This window comes from Salvelinus alpinus, chromosome 23 (genome assembly GCF_045679555.1).
Source record: "Salvelinus alpinus chromosome 23, SLU_Salpinus.1, whole genome shotgun sequence".
Taxonomy (NCBI): Eukaryota; Metazoa; Chordata; class Actinopteri; order Salmoniformes; family Salmonidae; genus Salvelinus; species Salvelinus alpinus.
Genome location: NC_092108.1, coordinates 25,344,845 through 25,366,311, shown reverse-complemented (window position 1 = coordinate 25,366,311; position 21,467 = coordinate 25,344,845). Strand labels below are relative to the sequence as shown.

Here is a 21,467-nt window from a genome sequence, read left to right as displayed (position 1 = left end):
AGGACACCAGGATACATTGTGCTTTGAGGCCTAGGGTGTATTGGAGATTAAAGAAGTGAATAGGCCCATATAGGGGTGTACTGAAGTTTAACTTGTTTCACATATCCTTTCTGCATCATGCTTGAGTCTTGTGAACAGGGTGGATGTAGTATTAGTAATTAATCTCACAAGAAAATTATATCTTATTTACCAGGAAAACAGTGTGCTTATTTACCAGGAAATAACCAGAGAATTAACATAAAGTATGTTGTTACATGTTTAGTATTTACATAGTTATTTTTTTTACATCCATAGAAATACATGACAATATGTGTTGTGATGACTACTGTATGATTAGTGTACAGTAGAGTGATCATATTGGCTGCTATTGCATCATACACAACACTTTGGACACCTCCAAAGCCATTGTATTTTCCTGGTTAAATACATAGTAATAAACACACTATATAAGAATGTGGACTCCATGGTATTTGACATCAATCAATGAGATTTGAAAAGAAGCTTTACAATAAATTAGTGATGTTGTATTTGTAAACAGTGGCCAATTGACACAGATCTCTGCACAATTGGATGTAGTAGCCTTATTAGTGAACTGACAGCCACCATTTTGTTTGTCGGGTATGTACTATTGTCAACAGTCAGTCAATCACAGATGTTGGTAAAGCATGATGTTGACACTAGCCATTTGGGTTTTAAAAAGAAGAAGAAAGCTCCTCATATATTTCAATTTTAATAAAAATAATCAAAGATGTTGGTTGTTTTTTACAGTCAAGAGATCACAGCATTTCTCTATCATGTCTGTATTGATTACAATGAAATAAGTACTTAATGTTAATGATTGTTAATATTTTGAAGTAAAAACCCAACAAAAACAGAGAGGGGTAAGCCTACATTTCAAAATGTAGCAGAATTTTTGTCAATATCTCAAAAATATCATTTTTGCATACTTTTGTGAAATGAAAATATTTTCAGGTATATTTTTCTAGGGAATATACCAAAAATATTTTTACTACAACAAATATGCAAATGACACATACACAATACACACAAGATGGTGGCAATGACAGATATATTTGACAAAATACTTTTGTCATTCATGTGTCCATTTCAGAGCGATAGCTCTTGTGCCTTTTTCGGTAACATTTGAACATCACTTCTTTGTTTCGTGGAAAAGTTACATTTTTGTTTACATGCTCTGTCCCCTTAGCAAAGGATAAAGTGCCACTTACATTCACACAAATAATGGTGACAGTGCCGATTAGCTGTATACACTAAGGACACGCCCCTTGAGATTATAGTAGAAATCTTTTTTCTTTTTTTTGTAATCAAGCTCAACATCAGTAGCACAACAACATTAAGTATGCAATTTTATCTACAATATCACGTTTACAAGATCCATTGCATACAGTACAATTCATTTCATTTATGAAAAGAGTGGAACAATAAAAAGATGACGCTTCAGTCCCATGAAACAGGGAAATAGTAAAAAAGAAAATGAAAATGTTTCACTTTCAGGACCACACCGTCAATAATCACAACATAGCCCTACAGGACCAACTGACCACTCACTTAAACCACATCACTGGTAAAGCGCTCCTTTTCTACTATCATTTCAGACATAAACAGTCTATTGTCTTTTAACTTTGGAGCATGCCTCTTCAGTTCAAGTCATTCTCTCCTTCTCTCTAACTTTTCATACACCACTAAGGACTGAAGTCTTGAGATGTTTCACTTGTGATTTTAACTCATTGTCTAATACATCAAAATACCTCCAATACTTGTCTTTATTGCCCTTTGATTGGCAATTCATTCGGGCAGCAAAATTTACTTTTGGTTTTTCATGTTTGGCAAATTGCTCTTTTCCCTACACAGATTCCAATTGGTTTCTGAGTACTAATTTCAGCGACAACAAGAACAATTAGGAGAAATCTGGCACTGTTGACATTCAAAAATCTGCTTTGTATACTTGAAGTAATTTTTTTCTACATGATAAGGCAATTGTACATCATCAAACACATTGGACATACATCTAAGTCTGCAGTTGAGCCAAATGTACAGTCAAATGTTTTTTTTTGTGGTATTTATGGAATCTCCAACTAACCTTGGGGATAAAGGATTCTAAATGGAGTTTTGGCTGGTAGTCTCTCAGTCTGAAATGACATTCAGATTCCCCCAACAACAACAACGTCACACGCTGACGACGTCCTAATTATTGACAGTTTCAGACTGTGGCTGAGTAAGGGACAGTTCAAAATTTTCGAGGTGTCCTAAAAATATGGCACCCCCCATCCTCAAAGTAAAAAATATTTTCACACAACACTCCCCTTGTATTGTAAAAGATAATTCCACACCGTCCCCCCTCATAGAATTAACTCTAAATAATGTTTGCGACCACAAATAACTAACTATATATATAGTTATATATATATATATATATAGACCCTGTGTCTATAAATGTGACTTTTCCACCTCATCATGCTTTTGTGGCATAGTCGATACAACGCAGGGCTATAGGCCAGAAGGTTGAGAGTTCGCCGACCACCATGGACAGAGCTAACGCTCCCGGCCTGTTTCATTAGACCTACACCACAATCAGAGCAAGCTGCAGACAATGATCAGCTAGGTGGAAATCAGATTTTCAAAATGTTGATGCCATATTTAAGCAATAAGGCTCGAGGGGGTGTGGTATATGGCCAAAATACCACGGCTAAGGGCTGTTCTTATGCACAACGCAATGCGGAATGCCTCAATACAGCCATTAGCCACGATATATTGGCCATATACCACAAACCCTGAGGTGCCTTATTGCTATTATAAACTGGTTACCAGCGTAATTAGAACAGTACAAATATTTTTTATTGTCTTACCCATGGTATACAGTCTGATATACCACGACTTTCAGCCAATCAGCATTCAGGGCTCCAACCACCCGGTTTATAATTATATAAAATATATGCAACAAATTTTCCACCAACAGGTCTCTGTGCCAATGGACAACAACCAATAAGCAAAGCATACTGACTTTGGCTGCTTCAACATCATGGTTTGCGTTTTCAACACCACAATCTGGACAGTTTGGATGCCTGAATAAAATGTTGGACAAATGTACGCAGGTAGCCTACAGGAGACTTTTGAAGTAGCTTAATCAGATTCAAATATTGTGACTGGTTGTGTTTATGCCACACATAAAAGGTAATCCATTTTAAAAGTTAAATTACAAATATTTAGGCTATATTGAAGTGTTAGGTTCTAGGTGCTGCTCGGATCGGAGAGGAGGCAGAGCACGCATGACGCTTTCCTGAACAACTGGGCCTGCTGGGAGCATATGTGACCACATTATTATAGCACGACTTAGGAGAATGATGATCCGCAACAGACAGCGCATCTCAGTATCAGAACTTAAAATAAAGCCAGAATGGCCTGCTACTGTGTATTTCTAGACCAGGGGTCTCCAACCTTTTCTAGCATGAAAAGCTTAAAAATGTAATGCGTCTCGAGTTACACATTTTTTCAAGCTTTCAAGTAGGCACATTCTTCCTTTTCTCCTCTCCCCTGCAATTAATCGCCAGGTCCTTAGTGTACAATATAATGTTTTCTGTGAATATACCTGGTAAAATAATGGTTAATGAACAACTCTAAAGGGGGCCCTTAAAAAATAATTTAAATTAAAATAAATAAATAATAAATCCCCCAAATATGTTGAATATTTTCCCAAATTACATTCTCAGTAAAATATAAATTGTGGGTTTAGATTAAAACAATTTAAAACTCAAAATTACAATAATAGTTCATTAAGAAACAACAAAATTGGATGTTCTGAGTCCATGTCAATGCTTAAAGTCACATCAGAATATATATTTTTTTTAGGTCTGGAAAAAACTAACAAATTGATCTTTGAGTGTAATTCCCCTTTAGTTTCACATCTGGCCCTTTAATTGCACAAGTGAGGAATGTACCGTCTAATGTGCCGGTCTAGCGATGGTTCTGTACTGCTGCTACTCATTTCATGGCGAAGTTTATGAAGTTTATGAATGCATAAATTGTTGTTTCCATGTTTCATGAGCTGAAATAAAAGATCCCAGACATTTTCCATACGAACAAAAAGCTTATTTCTCTAAAATGTTATCCACAAATTTGTTTACTTCCCTGTAAGTGAGTATTTCTCATTTGCAAAGATAATCCATCGACCTGACAGGTGTGGCATATCAAGAAGCTGATTAAACAGCAAGATCATTACACAGGTGTACCTTGTGCTGGGGATAATAAAAGGCCACTCTAAAATGTGCAGCTTTGTCACACAACACAATGCCACAGATGTCTCAAGTTGAGGGAGCGAGCAATTGGCATACTGACCGCAGGAATTTCCACCAGACCTGTTACCAGAGAATTGAATGTTAATTTCTCTACCATAAGCCACTTCCAACATCGTTTTGGAAAATTTGGCTGTACGTCCAAGAGGCCTTACAACTGAGTACCCCATGGTGGCGGTGGGTTATGGTATGGGCAGGCATAAGCCACGGATAACGAACACAATTGCATTTTATCAATGGCAATTTGAATGCACAGAGATACTGTGACGAGATCCTGAGGCCCATTGTGGTGCCATTCATCCGCCGCCATCACCTCATGTTTCAGCATGATAATTCCCGGCCCCATGTCGCAAGGATCTGTGCACAATTCCTGGAAGCTGAAAATGTCCCAGTTCTTCCATGGCCTGCATACTCACCAGACATGTCACTCACTGAGCATGTTTGGGATTCTCTGGATCGAAGCGTACGACAGCGTGTTACAGTTCCCGACAATATCCAGTAACCTTGCACAGCCATTGAAGAGGAGTTGGACAACATTCCACAGGCCACAATCAACAGCCTGATCAACTCTATGTGAAGGAGATGTCGGGCTGCATGATGTAAATGGTGGTCACACCAGATAATGACTAGTTCTCTGATACACGCCCCTACTTTAAAAAAAAAATGTATCTGTGACCAACCGATGCATATCTGTATTCCCATTCATGTGAAATCCATAGATTAGGGCTTAATTTATTTATTTAAATTGACTGATTTTCTTATATGAACTGTAACTCAGTAAAATCTTTGAAATGGTTGCATGTTGCATTTATATTTTTGTTCAGTATAGACACACATGATATACTTACTCATGATATACTTCTGCCAGGTAAGCCTACTTTGCAGTGAACATTTGATTGAGAAGGCTTTGGGGAAACCCACAAGACAGTTATCACATCAACTGGCTCCACATGAAGTGATAGACAAACGCGTGCATCACACAGACAGACCGGGGCAATATTGCTGGAAAATTGATTGGCAGATATTGTGTTACGTTTGGCTTTTTAGGCCAATAGTGGCTAACCAGGGGTGGGATAATGCCAACGTTGCATTGATTAGATCGTAGCTGGGAAGCTGCGGTGTCTGATACTTGAGAGAGTTGTTTATGACAGTTTGCAGTGGACCATGTGAAAATTGCATGTACTTTCAGAATTGTTTGGCGAGCTACTCATAGGTGGGCTGCGAGCTACTCATAGGTGGGCTGCGAGCTACTCATAGGTGGGCTGCGAGCTACTCATAGGTGGGCTGCGAGCTACTCATAGGTGGGCTGCAAGCTACTCATAGGTGGGCTGCGAGCTACTCATAGGTGGGCTGCGAGCTACTCATAGGTGGGCTGCGAGCTACTCATAGGTGGGCTGCGAGCTACTCATAGGTGGGCTGCGAGCTACTCATAGGTGGGCTGCAAGCTACTCATAGGTGGGCTGCGAGCTACTCATAGGTGGGCTGCAAGCTACTCATAGGTGGGCTGCGAGCTACTCATAGGTGGGCTGCGAGCTACTGGACCTGTTTGAGACCCTTGTTCTAGATCTTATAAACTGTCAAGAGTAGACCAACAACTGAGCCAAATGGAATGAATGGAATGAAATGTTAATCAAATGACATTTTCACTGCAGTTCATAGCCTAGAGTAAAATGTACTGACTTGAAAGCAATAATGTGTTCTAGGCTAGTCTAGGTAGGATAATTGTATAGTCCCTAAACAAGATTTACAGTATAGGGGAGATTTTTGAGCTGCATGTCTCATGTCTTCACTGTTATTTCATCCGCAATGACGCACCTGGTCTCTGCTTATATTGGTTCAGCTTTGAATGATATTATGTGTGGTATGATCGCTAGTTATTGCAGATCTGGACAAACTATCCACCTACCACCATTGTCACTATGAATGGTGGATAGACAGTTAGACTGGTAGACTATATTGGCATGTGGTATAGTTAGTGTTTGGAAAAGTGCAGTGCATAATGGAACCTCCAAAACACCTTGATATAGGGGAGGCACATGCAAGCAGATGAGGAAATATGTCTAGAATGGAAGAAATTATATAGTAAAACCTGAAAATAGGTGAATGTAAACCTGGGGGAAAAAACGCATTACCCTGCCAGTAAATTTTGAACTGTCCCTAACCACTCATCACTGTCACCACAACCGGTCCCCCTGTCCTGTTCTCTGGCTGTTCCCAGTAAGATGTATGACAGAAAAAAACTTGGCCCTAGCTCAAGCTGTTACCCTCCTGTCTGTCGCTGGCAGTCTCCCTACAGAGCAGCTGAAATGTCTGAGGCCTGGTAGGCCAGTTAGTGACCCCCGTCATGTGACATGGGTGTCCAGGGCTTCTTCCTCCATGAGGGAGGGGCCCACCTCCTTGTTCCACAGGTGGAGCCTTGGATCATGAAGACACCACCCCGTTGACAGCGCTGTTTTCTGAGATGGCACAATCCATTACTGGGAGGATACCTGAGTCTATTGGGGAGGAGATGGTGCAGTCCATTATTGTGGAAGCAGGGGCCGCCTCTGTGGTCTCAGAGTCTGTTATGTTGGTGAGAAGTGAGTCTATGAAAAGCGGAGTGGTAGAGTCCAATGTAAGGGGTTGAAAAATGTCTGTGATGGGGAGAGTGGTAGAGTCCACAGTGAGGGGGTGAACAGTGTCTATGACAGGGGGAGTGGAAGAGTCCACTGTTGGTGGGATATGAACTGAGTCAATGGGTGGCAGTGGTGGTGGTAGGGGGGTGGGGTAATGAACAGGGGAATGAGCTATGACAGGGGAAGAGGGAGAGACAACAACATCCTTAACACATGAGTCCAACTCTGGAGTATGGACAGAGTCTGTGACAGGGGGAATGTTACAGTCTGAATTATGGGTAGGAGGAGGGGGGAGTTTGTCATCTACAGAGTCTATTAGAATGGGAATGATCGAATCTGTGGTGATGGGGTCAGTAGAATCAATAGGAGTGGTACAGTCCGCCATGGGGGGAAGGGGAACAATGTCATTGACAGTAGGGGAGGGTGTTGGAGAAGGGGGGATAGGGACAATTACAGGGTGAGTGGTAGAGCCCAAGGTACAAGGAGTTTCTATGACAGGGGGAATGGAGGGAGGCAGAAGGGGATTGGAGGGAGTGAGGGCACTATTTCTAGGTGTGGAAGATAACAGGTGCTCTTTACTAGGCAGTACAACGCCTGCCTTATCTAGGGCCGCCATGGGAGTACCAGATGGGGGCGTAACGGATCGCCCATTGAGGTCTTTCTTAACCAGGGGCACGCTATCAGGATCAGGCTCAGGCTGGAATGACGTCAACTCTGTGGCGGGGGGCGGCAAAATATCTATAAACGACGGTGCCGTGAGGTCAACAGCGGAGGATGCCGTGGAGTCCATGGTGAAGACAGTGGTGGCGGCCGCCTCATGCATTGGTGTGTCGTGGACCCGGGTGTAGTCCCTGCTGCTCTCCGACTGGGCCAGGAGGAGGCGCTGTTCGCCAGGCTTCCTGGGGGGCAACAGGGGTTGGCGGGTGTAACACTCCCCATCGGCCAGGGTCTCGGGCAGGGGCTGGTAGCGCGTCTCGGGGAGGAGGAGAATGCAGATGATGCAGATGAGGGTGCAGCAGGCGAAGATGATGTGGTGGAGGAAGTAGCCCTTCTGATTGTGCAGCTCCATGATGGGGGCGGTCAGCATGCCGAAGCCAGCGCTGGCTAGTACCAGGCCCAGACCACCACCCCTACGGAGAGAGAGACAAGGAACGTCATGTCAGTCATCACTTCTGAAGTCTACACAACTACACCAAATCTCAAACCCACCCTTGCCCCCTACTCTCCTAGGCAGCTCTCATGTAGATTTGAGACGATACAGACCACCACCCCTACAATGGGAGACATGGAACGTCAGCTAGGAAGCCACCATATCTGAAGCACATGACTACGTCCGAAACCACCCCACTGTCTTTAAACCTGATCCATTCTTTAGAAAGGGTGTGCCCTGCAACCTCTGCTATTTCCAGTGCAACGATCTGCTTAGTTACAGTCTGAATTTATTCAATTTCAAGGTTTTCTCTATGTTCACATTCAATGGCACATTCCACATTCAAGCCCCTACTAGTGTCATTTCCTTACGAAGACACACTTGGTGATTATTGTGTTGACATATCCTATCAGCCATTTTAAAGTCACAACAGCAGAGAGTGCTGCAATACCATGATTCATCCGATACCATTGAGGTGTTTACCACATCAGTCACAGGCTTCATCAATAAGTGCATAGACGACGTCGTCCCCACAGTAGCAATACGAACGTATCCAAATCAAAAACATTGATTACAGGCAATATCCGCGCTGGGCTAAAGGCTAAAGCTACTCCGTACAAGGAACGGGACACGGACATGGACGCATACAACAAAGCCTGTTGCGACCTCCGACGCAATATCAAACATGCAAAAAGACAATATAGGAGGAAGATGGAATCCTATTACACCAACTCCGACGCTCGTCTTAAGTGGCAGGTTTTGCAGACAATAACAGATTACGAAGGGAAACCCAGCCATGAGATGCCCAGTGATGCAGAACTATCAAACGAGCTAAATACCTTTTATGCTCACTTCGAGAAATACAACACTGAGTCTTGCGTGAAAGCCCCTGTTACGGATGACTGTGTGATCTCGCTCTACATGGTCGATGTGAGTAAGGGTGTTTTCACACTTGGCCCCATTCAGACCATTTTTATGAACTCAGTGCAGTTCACTTAATCTTTCTTCTCACTCCAAAAGGAACTCAGACCTGTCAAAAGAGCCCCAAAAGCGAACCGAAATGAGGCCATCTCGAGAGGTGGTCTGAATTCGGTTAGCTTGAATTACACGGTTCCGGTTCCCTTTATTAGGGCAATGTGAACACAAAGCTTCCCAGGTTTGCATGTCATTATTCCCGCATTTAATTAAATAATTAATAAAATGGTTACCTGGTCTACCTGCGCTGACCCTATCTTGCACTTACTCTATGCACACTCACAAGACTATACATACACACTATATACAAACTCACACTACACTGACACAAAACTCACACACATTCACATACATTACATACAAACACACATACAGTGCATATCGCACACACACACACACACAAACCGACAACACAAACACCCACGTGCATACCGACACAACACATACATACACACACACACACGCACACACACTTTTGCACTCATTATGCAGTGCCTTCAGAAAGTATTCATACCCATTGTTTTATTCTACATTTTGTTGTGTTACAGCCTGAATTCAAAATGGATCAAATGTATTTTTTTTTTATCTCACACATGTACATACAATACCCCATAATGACAATGTGAAAACATGTTTTTATAAATTTTAGCATATGCATTGAAAATGAAATACTAAAATCTAATTTACATAAGAATTCACCCCCTGAGTCAATTTGTTACAATCACCTTTGGCAGCGATTACAGCTGTAATCGAGTCTTTCTGGGTAAGTCCCTAAGAGCTTTGCACACCTGGTTTGTACAATATTTGCACATAATTATTTTTTTATTTTTTTTAATCTGTCAAATTAGTTGTTGATCATTGATAGACCGCCAGTTTCAAGTCTTGCCATAGATTTTCAAGTCGATTTAAGTCAAAACTATAACTACGCCACTCAGGAACATTCAATGTTGCCCTAGTAAGCAACTCTAGTATATATTTGGACTTGTGTTTTAGGTTATTGTCCTGCGGAAAGGTGAATTTGTCTCCCAGTGTCTGTTGGAAAGCAGACTGAACCAGGTTTTCCTCAGATTTTTTCTGTGCTTAGCTCTATTCGGTTTATTTTTATCCTAAAAATACTTTCTAGTCCTAGCCAATGACAAGCATACCCATAACATGATGCAGCTATCACCATGCTTGAAAATATGAAGAGTGGTACTCAGTGAAGTGTTGGATTTGCCCCAAACATAACACTTTTATATTCAGGACATAAAGTTAATTTCTTTGCCACATGCAGTTTTACTTTAGTGCCTTTTTGCAAACAGGATGCATGTTTTGGAAAAAATGTATTCTGTACAGGCTTTCTTTTTTTCACTCTGTCATTTAGGTTAGTATTATGGAGTAACTACAATGTTGTTGATCCTTCCTCAGTTTTCTCCTATCATATCTATTAACCCGCTAGACAACGTTGATGGGCGTCTTCTTTAGCATATGCATCAGATCCATATCAACCCACAAGGTGCGAAAACATAAGCACCTGCAATTGATAAATAGTACATCAACTATTGTAAAGGATTAATTGCATTAAGACATATTTGTGGGAGAAACACTCGCTATTGTTTAGCTAGAGTCAAGAAATGGTTTGTATAATTCTTCAGTCCAGAAAAAACACAAGACCTCCAGCCTATTTTAATTTCCCTTACAATAAAAATATTACAGTTTAATCCATTTGATCAACTTTATCTGTAGATTTAATTAGTAATAGAGTTATACAGCAGTAATTAATAAAGTCCAGTTAACTTCTTATGGCTGGGGGCAGTATTGAGTAGCTTGGATGAATAAGGTGCCCAGAGTAAACTGCCTGCTACTCAGGCCCAGAAGCTAAGATATGCATATAATTTGTAAATTTGGATAAAAAATACTCTGAAGTTTCTAAAACTGTTTGAATGAGGTCTGTGAGTATAACAGAACTCATATGGTAGGCAAAAACCTGAGAAAAAAATCCAACCAGGAAGTGGGAAATCTGAGGTTTGTTGGTTTGCCCATCCAATATACAGTGTCTATGGGGTCATATTTGACTTCCTAAGGCTTCCACTAGATGTCAACAGTCATTAGAACCTTGTTTCAGGCTTCTACTGTGAAGGATGAGGGAATGGGAGCTGATTGAGTCAGGGGTCTGGCAGAGTGCCACGAGCTCACTCAGGCGCGCCCCCGTGAGAGGCAGCTGCGTTCCTTTTAGTTTCTAAAGACAAAGGAATTCTTCGGTTGAAACATTATTGAAGATTTATGTTAAAAACATCCTAAAGAGTGATTCTATACATCGTTTGACATGTTTCTACGAACTGTAATGGAATTTTTTGACTTTTCGTCTGGCCTGCGTGTCATGACTTTGGCTTTTTGAACTAAAAGCGCAAACAAAAAGGAGGTATTTGGACAAAAAATATGGACTTTATCGAACAAAACAAACATTTATTGTGGAACTGGGATTCCTGGGAGTGCATTCTGATGAAGATCATCAAAGGTAAGTTAATATCTATAATGCTATTTCTGACTTCTGTTGACTCCACAACATGGCGGGTACCTGTATGGCTTGTTTTTGTGTATTAGCGCGTCTATACTCAGATTATTGTATGGTGTGCTTTTTCCGTAAAGTGTTTTTGAAATCTGACACAGCGGTTGCATTAAGGAGAAGTTTATCTAAAGTTCCATGTAAAACACTTGTATCTTTTATCAATGTTTATTATGAGTATTTCTGTAAATTGATGTGGCTCTCTGCAAAATCACCGGATGTTTTGGAGACAAAACATTACTGAACATAACGCGCCAATGTAAACTAAGATTTCGATATAAATATGAACTTTATCGAACAAAACATACATGTATTGTGTAACATGAAGTCCTTTGAGTGTCATCTGATGAAGATCATCAAAGGTTAGTGATACATTTTATCTCTATTTCTGCTTTTTGTGACTCCTCTCTTTGGCTGGAAAAATGGCTGTGTTTTTCTGTGACTAGGTACTGACCTAACATAATCAGATGGTGTGCTTTCGTCGTTAAGCCTTTTTGAAATCGGACACTGTGGTGGGATTAACAACAAGTTTATCTTTAAAATGGTGTAAAATACTTGTATGTTTGAGGAATTTTAGCGCCCTGCACTTTCACTGGCTGTTGTTAAATCAATCCCATTAACGGGATCTCAGCCGTAAGAAGTTAAAAACCTCTTAGGGATCCCTTCACCCCCATTCCCGCTCGGATCCCGTTAACGGGATTGATTTGACAACATCCAGTGAAATTGCAGTGCCAAATTCAAAAACAGAAATACTCATAATAAGATTTCATTAAACATACAAGTGTTATACATCAAAATACAGCTTAATTTCTTGTTAATCCAGCCACAGTGTCAGACTTCAAAAAGGCTTTACAGCGAAAGCAGACCATGCGATTATCTGAGGACAGCACCCCGCATACAAACACAAGAAAATCCTATTTCAACCAGCCAGGTGCGACACAAAAATCAGAAATAACGATATAATTCATGCCTTACCTTTGAAGATCTTCTTATGTTGGCACGCTAAAATGTCCCAGAAACATCACAAATGGTCCTTTTGTTCGATAAATTTCTTCTTTATATCCCCAAAATGTCCATTTATTTAGCGCATTTGATTGAGTAATACACCGGTTTCAACTCGCCCGACATACCTACAAAGTATCTAATAAATTAGCTGTAAACTTAGTCCAAACATTTCAAACAACTTTCCTAATCCAACCTTAGGTATCCTAAAACGTAAATAATCAATATAATTTAAGACGAGATAAACGGTGTTCAATACCAGACGAAAACAAAGTGAAGCACGTTCCAGGTCGCGCCCACCAAAAGACTTGAGTCCCTCTGAGTGACACATGGAAATAACAGGGCTACTTCTTCATTTCTCAAAATAAAAACATCAACCAATTTCAAAAGACTGTTGACATCTTGTGGAAGCCATAGGAACTGCAAGCAAATTCCTATTAAAAAGAGCTAATAGAAAACACATTGACCTAAAAAAAAAATCCCTGGATGGATTGTGCTCGGAGTTTCGCCTGCCAAATCAGTTCTGTTATACTCACAGACATTATTCAAACGGTTTTAAAAACGTCAGAGTGTTTTCTATCCAGATCTACTAATCTACTAATAATATGCAAATCCTAGCTTCTGGTCCTGAGTAGCAGACAGTTTACTTTGAGCACGCTTTTCATCCGGACGTCAAAACACTGCTCCCTAGCCTTAAGAAATTGTAAGCACATTTTCACTTCTGAACTTATGTAGGCTTGCCATAACAAACGGGTTGAACATTTATTGACTCAAGACATTTCAGCTTTTCATTTGTAATTTATTTGTAAAAATGTCTAAAAACATTATTCCACTTTGACATTATTGTGCGTAGGCCAGTGACACAAAATCTCAATTTAATCAATTTTGAATTCAGGCTGTAACACAACAAAATGTGGAACAACTGAACACTTTCTGCTGCTAGTCTGTTCTTTATTTTACTCGTATTATTAGTCACTTTACACTGCCTTCATGTAAATATCTACCTCTGGTACCGATACTCCCTGGATATAGCTTCATTCATGTGTTACTATTACTTATATTTGTTTATTTCTTCACTCTGCCTTGTTGGGAAGGGCTCGTAACCAAACATTTCACGGTATAGACTACACCCGTTGTATTCGGTGCATGTGACAAATAAAATTTGATTTGATTTGTAAGAGAATCCTGCCAATGCAGTACCATCATTTCTCTCCTTTCTGGTCTGGTACTGGCCACTAGGTGGTGCTCCGCAGTCACTCGAGGCAGTGCAGTGCACCATACCTTACATAATACAACACACCATCATGACGATCCAAAGATGTGTCGTAGTTTGTACAGAGAGGGAAAGGCTAATTCAAACAATATGTGGATATAGAACTACACCCTTACTATGTTATCGATGGGGGCATGTAAGAAGAGGTCCATGATCACACAATAGTTTGAAATGGTGGGAGTGCTGTGCTAACAGCAGGGTTGTAATATCCTGGTGATATCCTAGCAGGTCAGAGCAACCTTAAGTCATTAACCTCTCTACTGCGATCAAACGACTAAGACTATGTTATATTTGGATAATGAGCATCATAAAACACAGGCTATTTTGCCTTCACACTAGATGATGACAGCAACATTCAGACTCCACACCTCTTTATCTTTCTTCAATTCCAGATTTGTAGACAGTATATTTACATCGCTTGACAGAGTGAATGTTCTGTAAAATGTTATAAACTGAACCAGACATTTTCCTCAAGCCATCTCTGAATAAAAGGGGAATAAAATTAAACCCTGTTTTCAATTCCCATGAGGCCTAAAACAAGCTTTCTCCTCAACCCTGGCCTGAACATATCCTCACAGCCCCTCTGAATCCTATCCATCAACCCCCCTTAGTGGTACGCTCCAGTGGTCCGGTCCCAGTGTGTGGGTGGGCTCACCTGATGACGGTGGGGGTGATCTCAGCGCAGAAGAAGATGCTCAGGTTGCTGACAGCGTGGGAGGAGAACATGCCGATGATGGAAAAGGCGATGGAGAAGTTCTTATTAAGTGTATCCGAGCTCTCTGCACAGAAAGAAGACAACACACGAGTCAGCTATTAAACTCGATTCAGCCTAAATTATTAAAGTGAGATTAGTGTATATGAGCACTCTGCTTAGAAAGCAAACAAACATAACCATTATCCAGCCATTATACAGAGAGAATACATTCTAATGTAGAAAGGTGAGATAAGCTCAAAGGAAAATACTATATCTAACCCTGATAGATGAATGACGCTCTTAAGAGAATGCTCATTGCACTGAGCAAGAAAAGTACCTATGCTTTCTCCTAAGAGCAGGGTGTTGTTGAAGGATGATCCTAATACTTCAACAACACATTTCCTGCCATCTTGACATAAAACTATGGGTTTATAAATAACATATGTAGATGGTTACATCATTCCCATGACGTGTATACAGTATATGAGGCATGTTTAAATTGCATCGTCCGAGGCTGGTCTCCAGTCAGTTTGGTGTCTAAATTAAACATGTTTAAGTTGCCCAAAGAGGATAATCTCTGGCTGGTCCCGGATCGGTTTGGTGTCCAAATTAAAGATGTTTAAGTTGCCCAAAGAGGATCATCCGAGGTTGGTCAGTTTGCTGCTCCTCTCTAATCTCTAATCCTCTGGCTGTCTGACAACAGGCCAGGCCCAGTTTGCTTCCACGTGGAAGATTAGGGATAGAGAGAATGGAGAGAACATAAGAGATAGATAAATACACAGGGGAAGAAGAGGGCTAGAGGTTAGTTAGGGTCAATGAGACAAAGGAGGATCAGGGAGTAGAATACAGACAGGGAGACTGGTAATTCCACCTCTAATGAAAAATAGCATTAAGAAGAAGTTACTCTTATTAAAATACATGAAGACCAAGCAAGATGAAAAGCAGCTCAGATGAATGATGGTGATACGGCATAATGTATTTCATACCAGGTATAATGTACTAGCTTTTAAGGTTGTACAACTGCTGGTTTCATGTGTCTGTTGTGGCGTTTCACTGTGAAGGACAAGCAAGCTGGATCTGAATGTGTATTTATGCAGTAAACAGAACGCAGCTAGCTAGTCCTTGAGATATTTATTCACTAATGCCTACAGACGTACTGAGCCAGTCACATGGTGCCTCTGAACTGTCACTTGTCGTAGTTGTCAAACAGAAATCGCACGTCACGGTTTGGGCTATCGGGACCTGACTGAACTCTGCAATGAGTTTGTGTTTTTAGAGAGTGGGTGGGAAAGAGAGTGGGAGTGATTGGGAGAAAGGGAGAGCTAGGAAAAGTCACAGTATTTAGGTTGAGGTGAAAAATCAACCTTTGCCTGGAACCACCAGCATTGTGCAACAAACACATTGCGACATTTAAAGCCCTGATTTTAGTGCTGTTAGTTTATAATGCTGACATTTTCTTAGTGTTCTTCAATCTTATAAAGATGTCAGTTCCTCCAATCTTTGTGTAATCATATCAAACAAATCACGCTGAGGACATCTGCTGCTATCATAATGTGTTTCTAACAGCTTGAACCACATTTATTGGTTATCAATTTACTGCAGAATTCTCCCATCTGCCCAGGACCTTCTTGGTTCTTTATCAAGCAGTTAAAGTATTTCCAGTAAGCTGAATATAATTCGGTAAACATGATAAACAGTTATGAGCCAGAATGATGGGGTATTGATTAGTTCAGCTTCTAGGGCAGAGCAACAGCAACAAGGGAAACATTGGCTGAGGTCCCACTAGAATGAATAGGAGACAAACCGATGGTTGTACTGTACCTATATTCAGATGGACACTGTATTTCCCCAGCACTACAGGAGCCATAGGGAGAGAGAGGGAAACATACACAGGTTAATATGTAGTCAAATGATCATCTAACACATCACACAGAGCATAGCCGACACAAAAATAAGACACAGCCATGCAGTACCACAAGTTAATTTTCCAGTCACAAAACACACTAGTTACACCACAGCAATAACAACACAAGATGTGTGTTGTGTGTGCGTGCGTGTGTGTGTGTATGTGTTTGACCTTGATGTGTACCTGTAGTTGTAGGTTAAACATTTGTTCACTCAACATATAAGTGACTCTTTAAAGAAATACTAAATACTCTGACAGATTTCAGACAATCATTTGTCCTTGTCATACAGTAACACCACATCACATAGACCTACATTTAAACCCCACTCCAAAACAACTATAACTAACTATAAAGGCTATTTCACCTCTACCTATTCACATTCATAATAAAACTAGATACAACTAGATAAGATCCACACATACCAGCTGGCTAGTGACAGTGAGACATTTTAGCGGGGAGACATGACCTGCTATGCCACATGTCAGATAGCTTGTGCTACTCTCACAACGTGAGTGTTGTAGGGACGAGACAGAATGACACGGTGCCGTAGAGGTCAAGGTATGGCTTTGTGCCGTAGAGGTCAAGGTATGGCTTTGTGCCGTAGAGGTCATGGTATGGCTTTGTGCCGTAGAAGTCAAGGTATGGCTTTGTGCCGTAGAGGTCAAGGTATGGCTTTGTGCCATAGAGGTCAAGGTATGGCTTTGTGCCGTAGAGGTCAAGGTATGGCTTTGTGCCGTAGAAGTCAAGGTATGGCTTTGTGCCGTAGAGGTCAAGGTATGGCTTTGTGCCGTAGAGGTCAAGGTATGGCTTTGTGCCGTAGAGGTCAAGGTATGGCTTTGTGCCGTAGAGGTCAAGGTATGGCTTTGTGCCGTAGAGGTCAAGGTATGGCTTTGTGCCGTAGAAGTCAAGGTATGGCTTTGTGCCATAGAGGTCAAGGAATGGCTTTGTACCGTAGAGGTTAAGGTATGGCTTTGTGCCATAGAAGTCAAGGTATGGCTTTGTGCCGTAGAGGTTAAGGTATGGCTTTGTGTCATACAGGTTAAGGTATGGCTTTGTGCCGTAGAGGTCAAGGAATGGCTTTGTGCCGTAGAGGTCAAGGTGAGCAGCTAGAATGCACAGACTGTATGATAATTTGTGTGTGAGTGCTTGCAGTGTATGTGTGAGTGTGTGTGTGTTTGTGTGTGTGTGCATGTGCATGCCTGTGTGTTTGTATATTTGTGTGTGTGAGTGTGTGTGTGTGTGCATGTTTGTGACAGCGTGTGTACTATGCAGTATGTGTATAACACTGTAGGCTACCCACAGTTGAGCAGGCCAAGCTGCAGCAGTGATGCCAGCGCAGTGATGATCATGAACATGAGCAGGCCTCCCCTCCTCCCCATCAGGCCCACCGCCGGGCACAGTGCCATGCATGAAGCCACGGCGATGACCGCCATGGTGTAGTAGTCAGCGTAGAAGTTGTGGAACATGGTGGACTCGTGGGTCTCGTGGTGGTCCATCATACTGCGGGCAAAGCAGTGGTGGATGCCATAGCCCGTCAGTCTGGATAGAGGGAGAGAGAGGGAGGGGAGAGAATGAGGAGAGAGAGAATGAAGATAAGAGAGAAAGGGGGAGATGGTGCAAGAGAGGGAAAAAGGAGTGAGGAGATGAAAGAGTGTACAGAGGACAGAAAGATAGAGAGGGATATGGGAAGAGAGGGTAAAGAAAAACGATGAGTCCAGACAGAGAGTGAGGGAGAAGAAAGAGGAAAATGAATCTCTCCTCTCGTCTCCTCTGAAACAAAGCCAAAAGCATGCACATACACCCTCTCCTGCTCATCTCCAGTTCTCTCATAAAAACACAGCTCATGCAAAATTCATGGTCAGACTAGAGTCAGGGGCACCGTGCACTGAAATAGCCAGGGCTGTGTCTATGTCTGCATGTCTATAAATTACTGGGATAGGTGAGTGAGAAGGTTAAGCTTTATTCTTTAGGCCATATGGCAGACATACAGACAGATGGACAGACAAACAGACGGACGAACGGACAGAGAGAGACAGACCTGCTAACAGCACAGACAGACAGACAGACGGACGTACGTACAGGCAGACAGACAGACTGGTCAGGGCACTGAAATAGCTAATAGCCTGTCTATAATGACTGGTGAGTGAGGGAAGTGGTGAATCTTTATTCTGAAGGGAGATAGATAGACAGATGAATGGCTGGATGGACAAACAGACATGCCTTCTAACAGCACAGACAGACAGAGACAGAGAGACGGATGGACGGACGAACAGGCCTGCCAACAGCACAGAGGGCCACTGCTGGTCGATGCTGCATCGAGCAGACAGGTCAATAGTCCCATCATCACAAAACACCGGCCACCGCATTTAACACCCAGAGGCATCTTACTGGCAAGCTGCATCATGGACACATGCACACGCACACACAGACACACACCGCCAGACACACAATGCCAGACACACACCGCCAGACACACAAAGAACATACTTACGAGTTCACACAGAGGACCACAATGTTTTTCCACAGGTTCCTTGTCCCCACCATCTTTACGATACATGTCTTTTTTGGTTTCTTGTGAAGAGCGTTCTGCAGCTCTGAAACAATGAAAATAAGTCACATAAGGCTTCATACCAGGTTGTACAGTCAACCACAGGGCTTCATCTAATTCCACATGACGGGTTTAGGTGAGGGAAGGACACTTTCAGCTGCACACTATGTGATTCATACCAACACATTTCATCATGTGACTTATGATGAGGGCAGTGCAGTGCATACCTGTTAGGAGAAGGTATGACAGGGGGAAGGAGTGGGTGACTAGGGGAAAAGAAGACGAGTAAATGAATGGATAAATGAAAAAGGACAACGCCCCAGCGAAGCACGGATCACGACATGGAGCACGGATGTTTTGAAATATAATGGGTTGCTATGGAAACAAACCTCCACTTTCTGCATGTACACACACATATGCACGTGCACATTCCAAGTTTATCGCTCTATAAAATAATGGCGCTTGGAAGTCATCCTCTGGCCCAATCTATGATTGGCTCTTAAACAAGAGGCCCTTTTCAGGGGCTAGTTATGTTACAAGGCTACATAACACACACACACACACACACACACACACACACACACACACACACACACACACACACACACACACACACACACACACACACACACACACACACACACACACACACACACACACACACACACACACACACACACACACACACACACACACACACACACACACACACACACACACAACTGCACTGCCCTCAACCGCAGGTTGGGGGGGGTGGTGTGGACGGCCCAATACATCATATTTGTACTGCATTGTCGAGGGAGCTCGCAAGTAAGCATTTCGCTGCACCGTTTACACCAGCAGTAAACTGGGTAAGTGACAAATAAACTTTAATTTGATTTGACAAACAAACAGAGGCTGCTCCTGGCTTTATTGTGAAGTGTTTACAGCTAAGAGAGCCAGGTGCACCATGGAAAGATGACACGAGCATAGCTCTACCACTACAGAGACAAAGAATGCTCTAGCTAGCTACACCCATAGATGCAGATGACAACAGGAGGACAGAGAGTTGTGTGTGCAGGAGAGGACGAATGGGACGACCCTGCTGACTGACACACTGTCTCTCTACGCTGTATCAGCACACACTGCTCTAAAGGATCTCTGGATGCTAAGAAAATTGTTGATTTCACATTAAGCAAATCTATTTAACGATGTATTCTCACTGTTACTCTGAGTAGCACAGTAGCAGAAGAATTTGTAAATGGTTAGCATTTTCCTCTGCCATATCATACCTGACAAGAAGACATCCTAGGTAAAAGGGCACAGCTACAGTTAACTGCCAAAATAAAGGAAACACTTGAGTAAATTAGGTTTCTGGGAACTCTGCTATGGTGTCGGGGGCCTTTTCCTGGCATGGTTTAGATCCACACAACCCTTAGAGGGCAAGGGAAACGCCAATAAATACACAGCCATTCTGAGTGATCACCTTCAACCTATGGTGAATCATTCTTATCCTGATGGGAGTGGTCTCTTCCAGGATGACAATGCCGCCATTCACCAGGCACGAGTGGTCACTGAATGAGACAGCGTTTCCCACCACCATCAACAAAACACCAAATTATGGAATTTCTAATGAAAGATCCCTCCAATAGGTTCTATCCAGACACTTGTAGAATCTATAACAAGGCGCATTGAAGCTGTTCTGACGGCTCGTGATGGCCCAACGACCTAATTAAGACACTTTATGATGGTGTTTTTTATTTATTTTATTACATGGGACAGAGAGAACATTTTACAGTTTTAAAGTTAGTTTCCTGCAAATCAACACATTTTGTAAAGGGGCTGAGAGAAATATTGAAGCTTCAAAGCAAATTTCCTGCAATTCTACACATTTTGCCATGGGGTCGAGAGACATTTCAGTTTTAAAGCTAATTTCCTTAAATGATACACATTTTTCCATGGCTTATGCCTTGTTCTTATGTTATCTGAGAGACTCAAACATTACAACAAAATCAATAGGGTCCTCATGCCATGCCATTTTTTGAATTTTAGAATCTCCCTGATTGTCTAGTTTTTTTGATTTTGGTGATGGTTATTAAAGATGATCTTATTAAAACATATATTGATCCATTATCTTTTTTACATACTTTATATATGGTTTTAGTCGTTTAAGTTTACACTGAAAATGTTTTACATTCCCGAAAAGTATTATTAGACACTTGAGAATTGTTTGTTTCTTTGGACAGTTTCGTGAGAATGACCCAACTATGTTGTTTACAGAGGTTATGCTATTCACATTTAGGGGGAAAATGTGTAAATCATAACCGCTGTCAACAACATAGTTGGGTCATTCTCACGAAACTGTCCAAAGAAACAAACAATTCTCAAGTGTCATTTTTCACAAAATGTTCTCTTGAATCACTGAGATTAGGATCTGTACTTATCTATTTTGTATTTATTTTTTTATAC

The 21,467-nt window shown here is 41.7% G+C and overlaps 1 protein-coding gene across 1 annotated transcript in view; it reads right to left on the bottom strand.

Moving 5' to 3' along the window:
• Window positions 1–243: 243 nt before the first annotated feature.
• Window positions 244–21,467, bottom strand: part of LOC139550660 (solute carrier family 22 member 23-like) — a 78,665-nt gene continuing 57,441 nt past the window's right edge. Inside the window, exons 6-10 of the mRNA XM_071361683.1 lie at window positions 18,963–19,065; window positions 17,772–18,010; window positions 16,386–16,418; window positions 14,526–14,649; window positions 244–8,055 (exon numbers count right to left, since the gene is read on the bottom strand). Coding sequence (XP_071217784.1) covers window positions 6,732–8,055; window positions 14,526–14,649; window positions 16,386–16,418; window positions 17,772–18,010; window positions 18,963–19,065 — 1,823 coding nt within the window. The 3' untranslated portion in view covers window positions 244–6,731. The remainder of the gene's footprint in view (window positions 8,056–14,525; window positions 14,650–16,385; window positions 16,419–17,771; window positions 18,011–18,962; window positions 19,066–21,467) is intronic.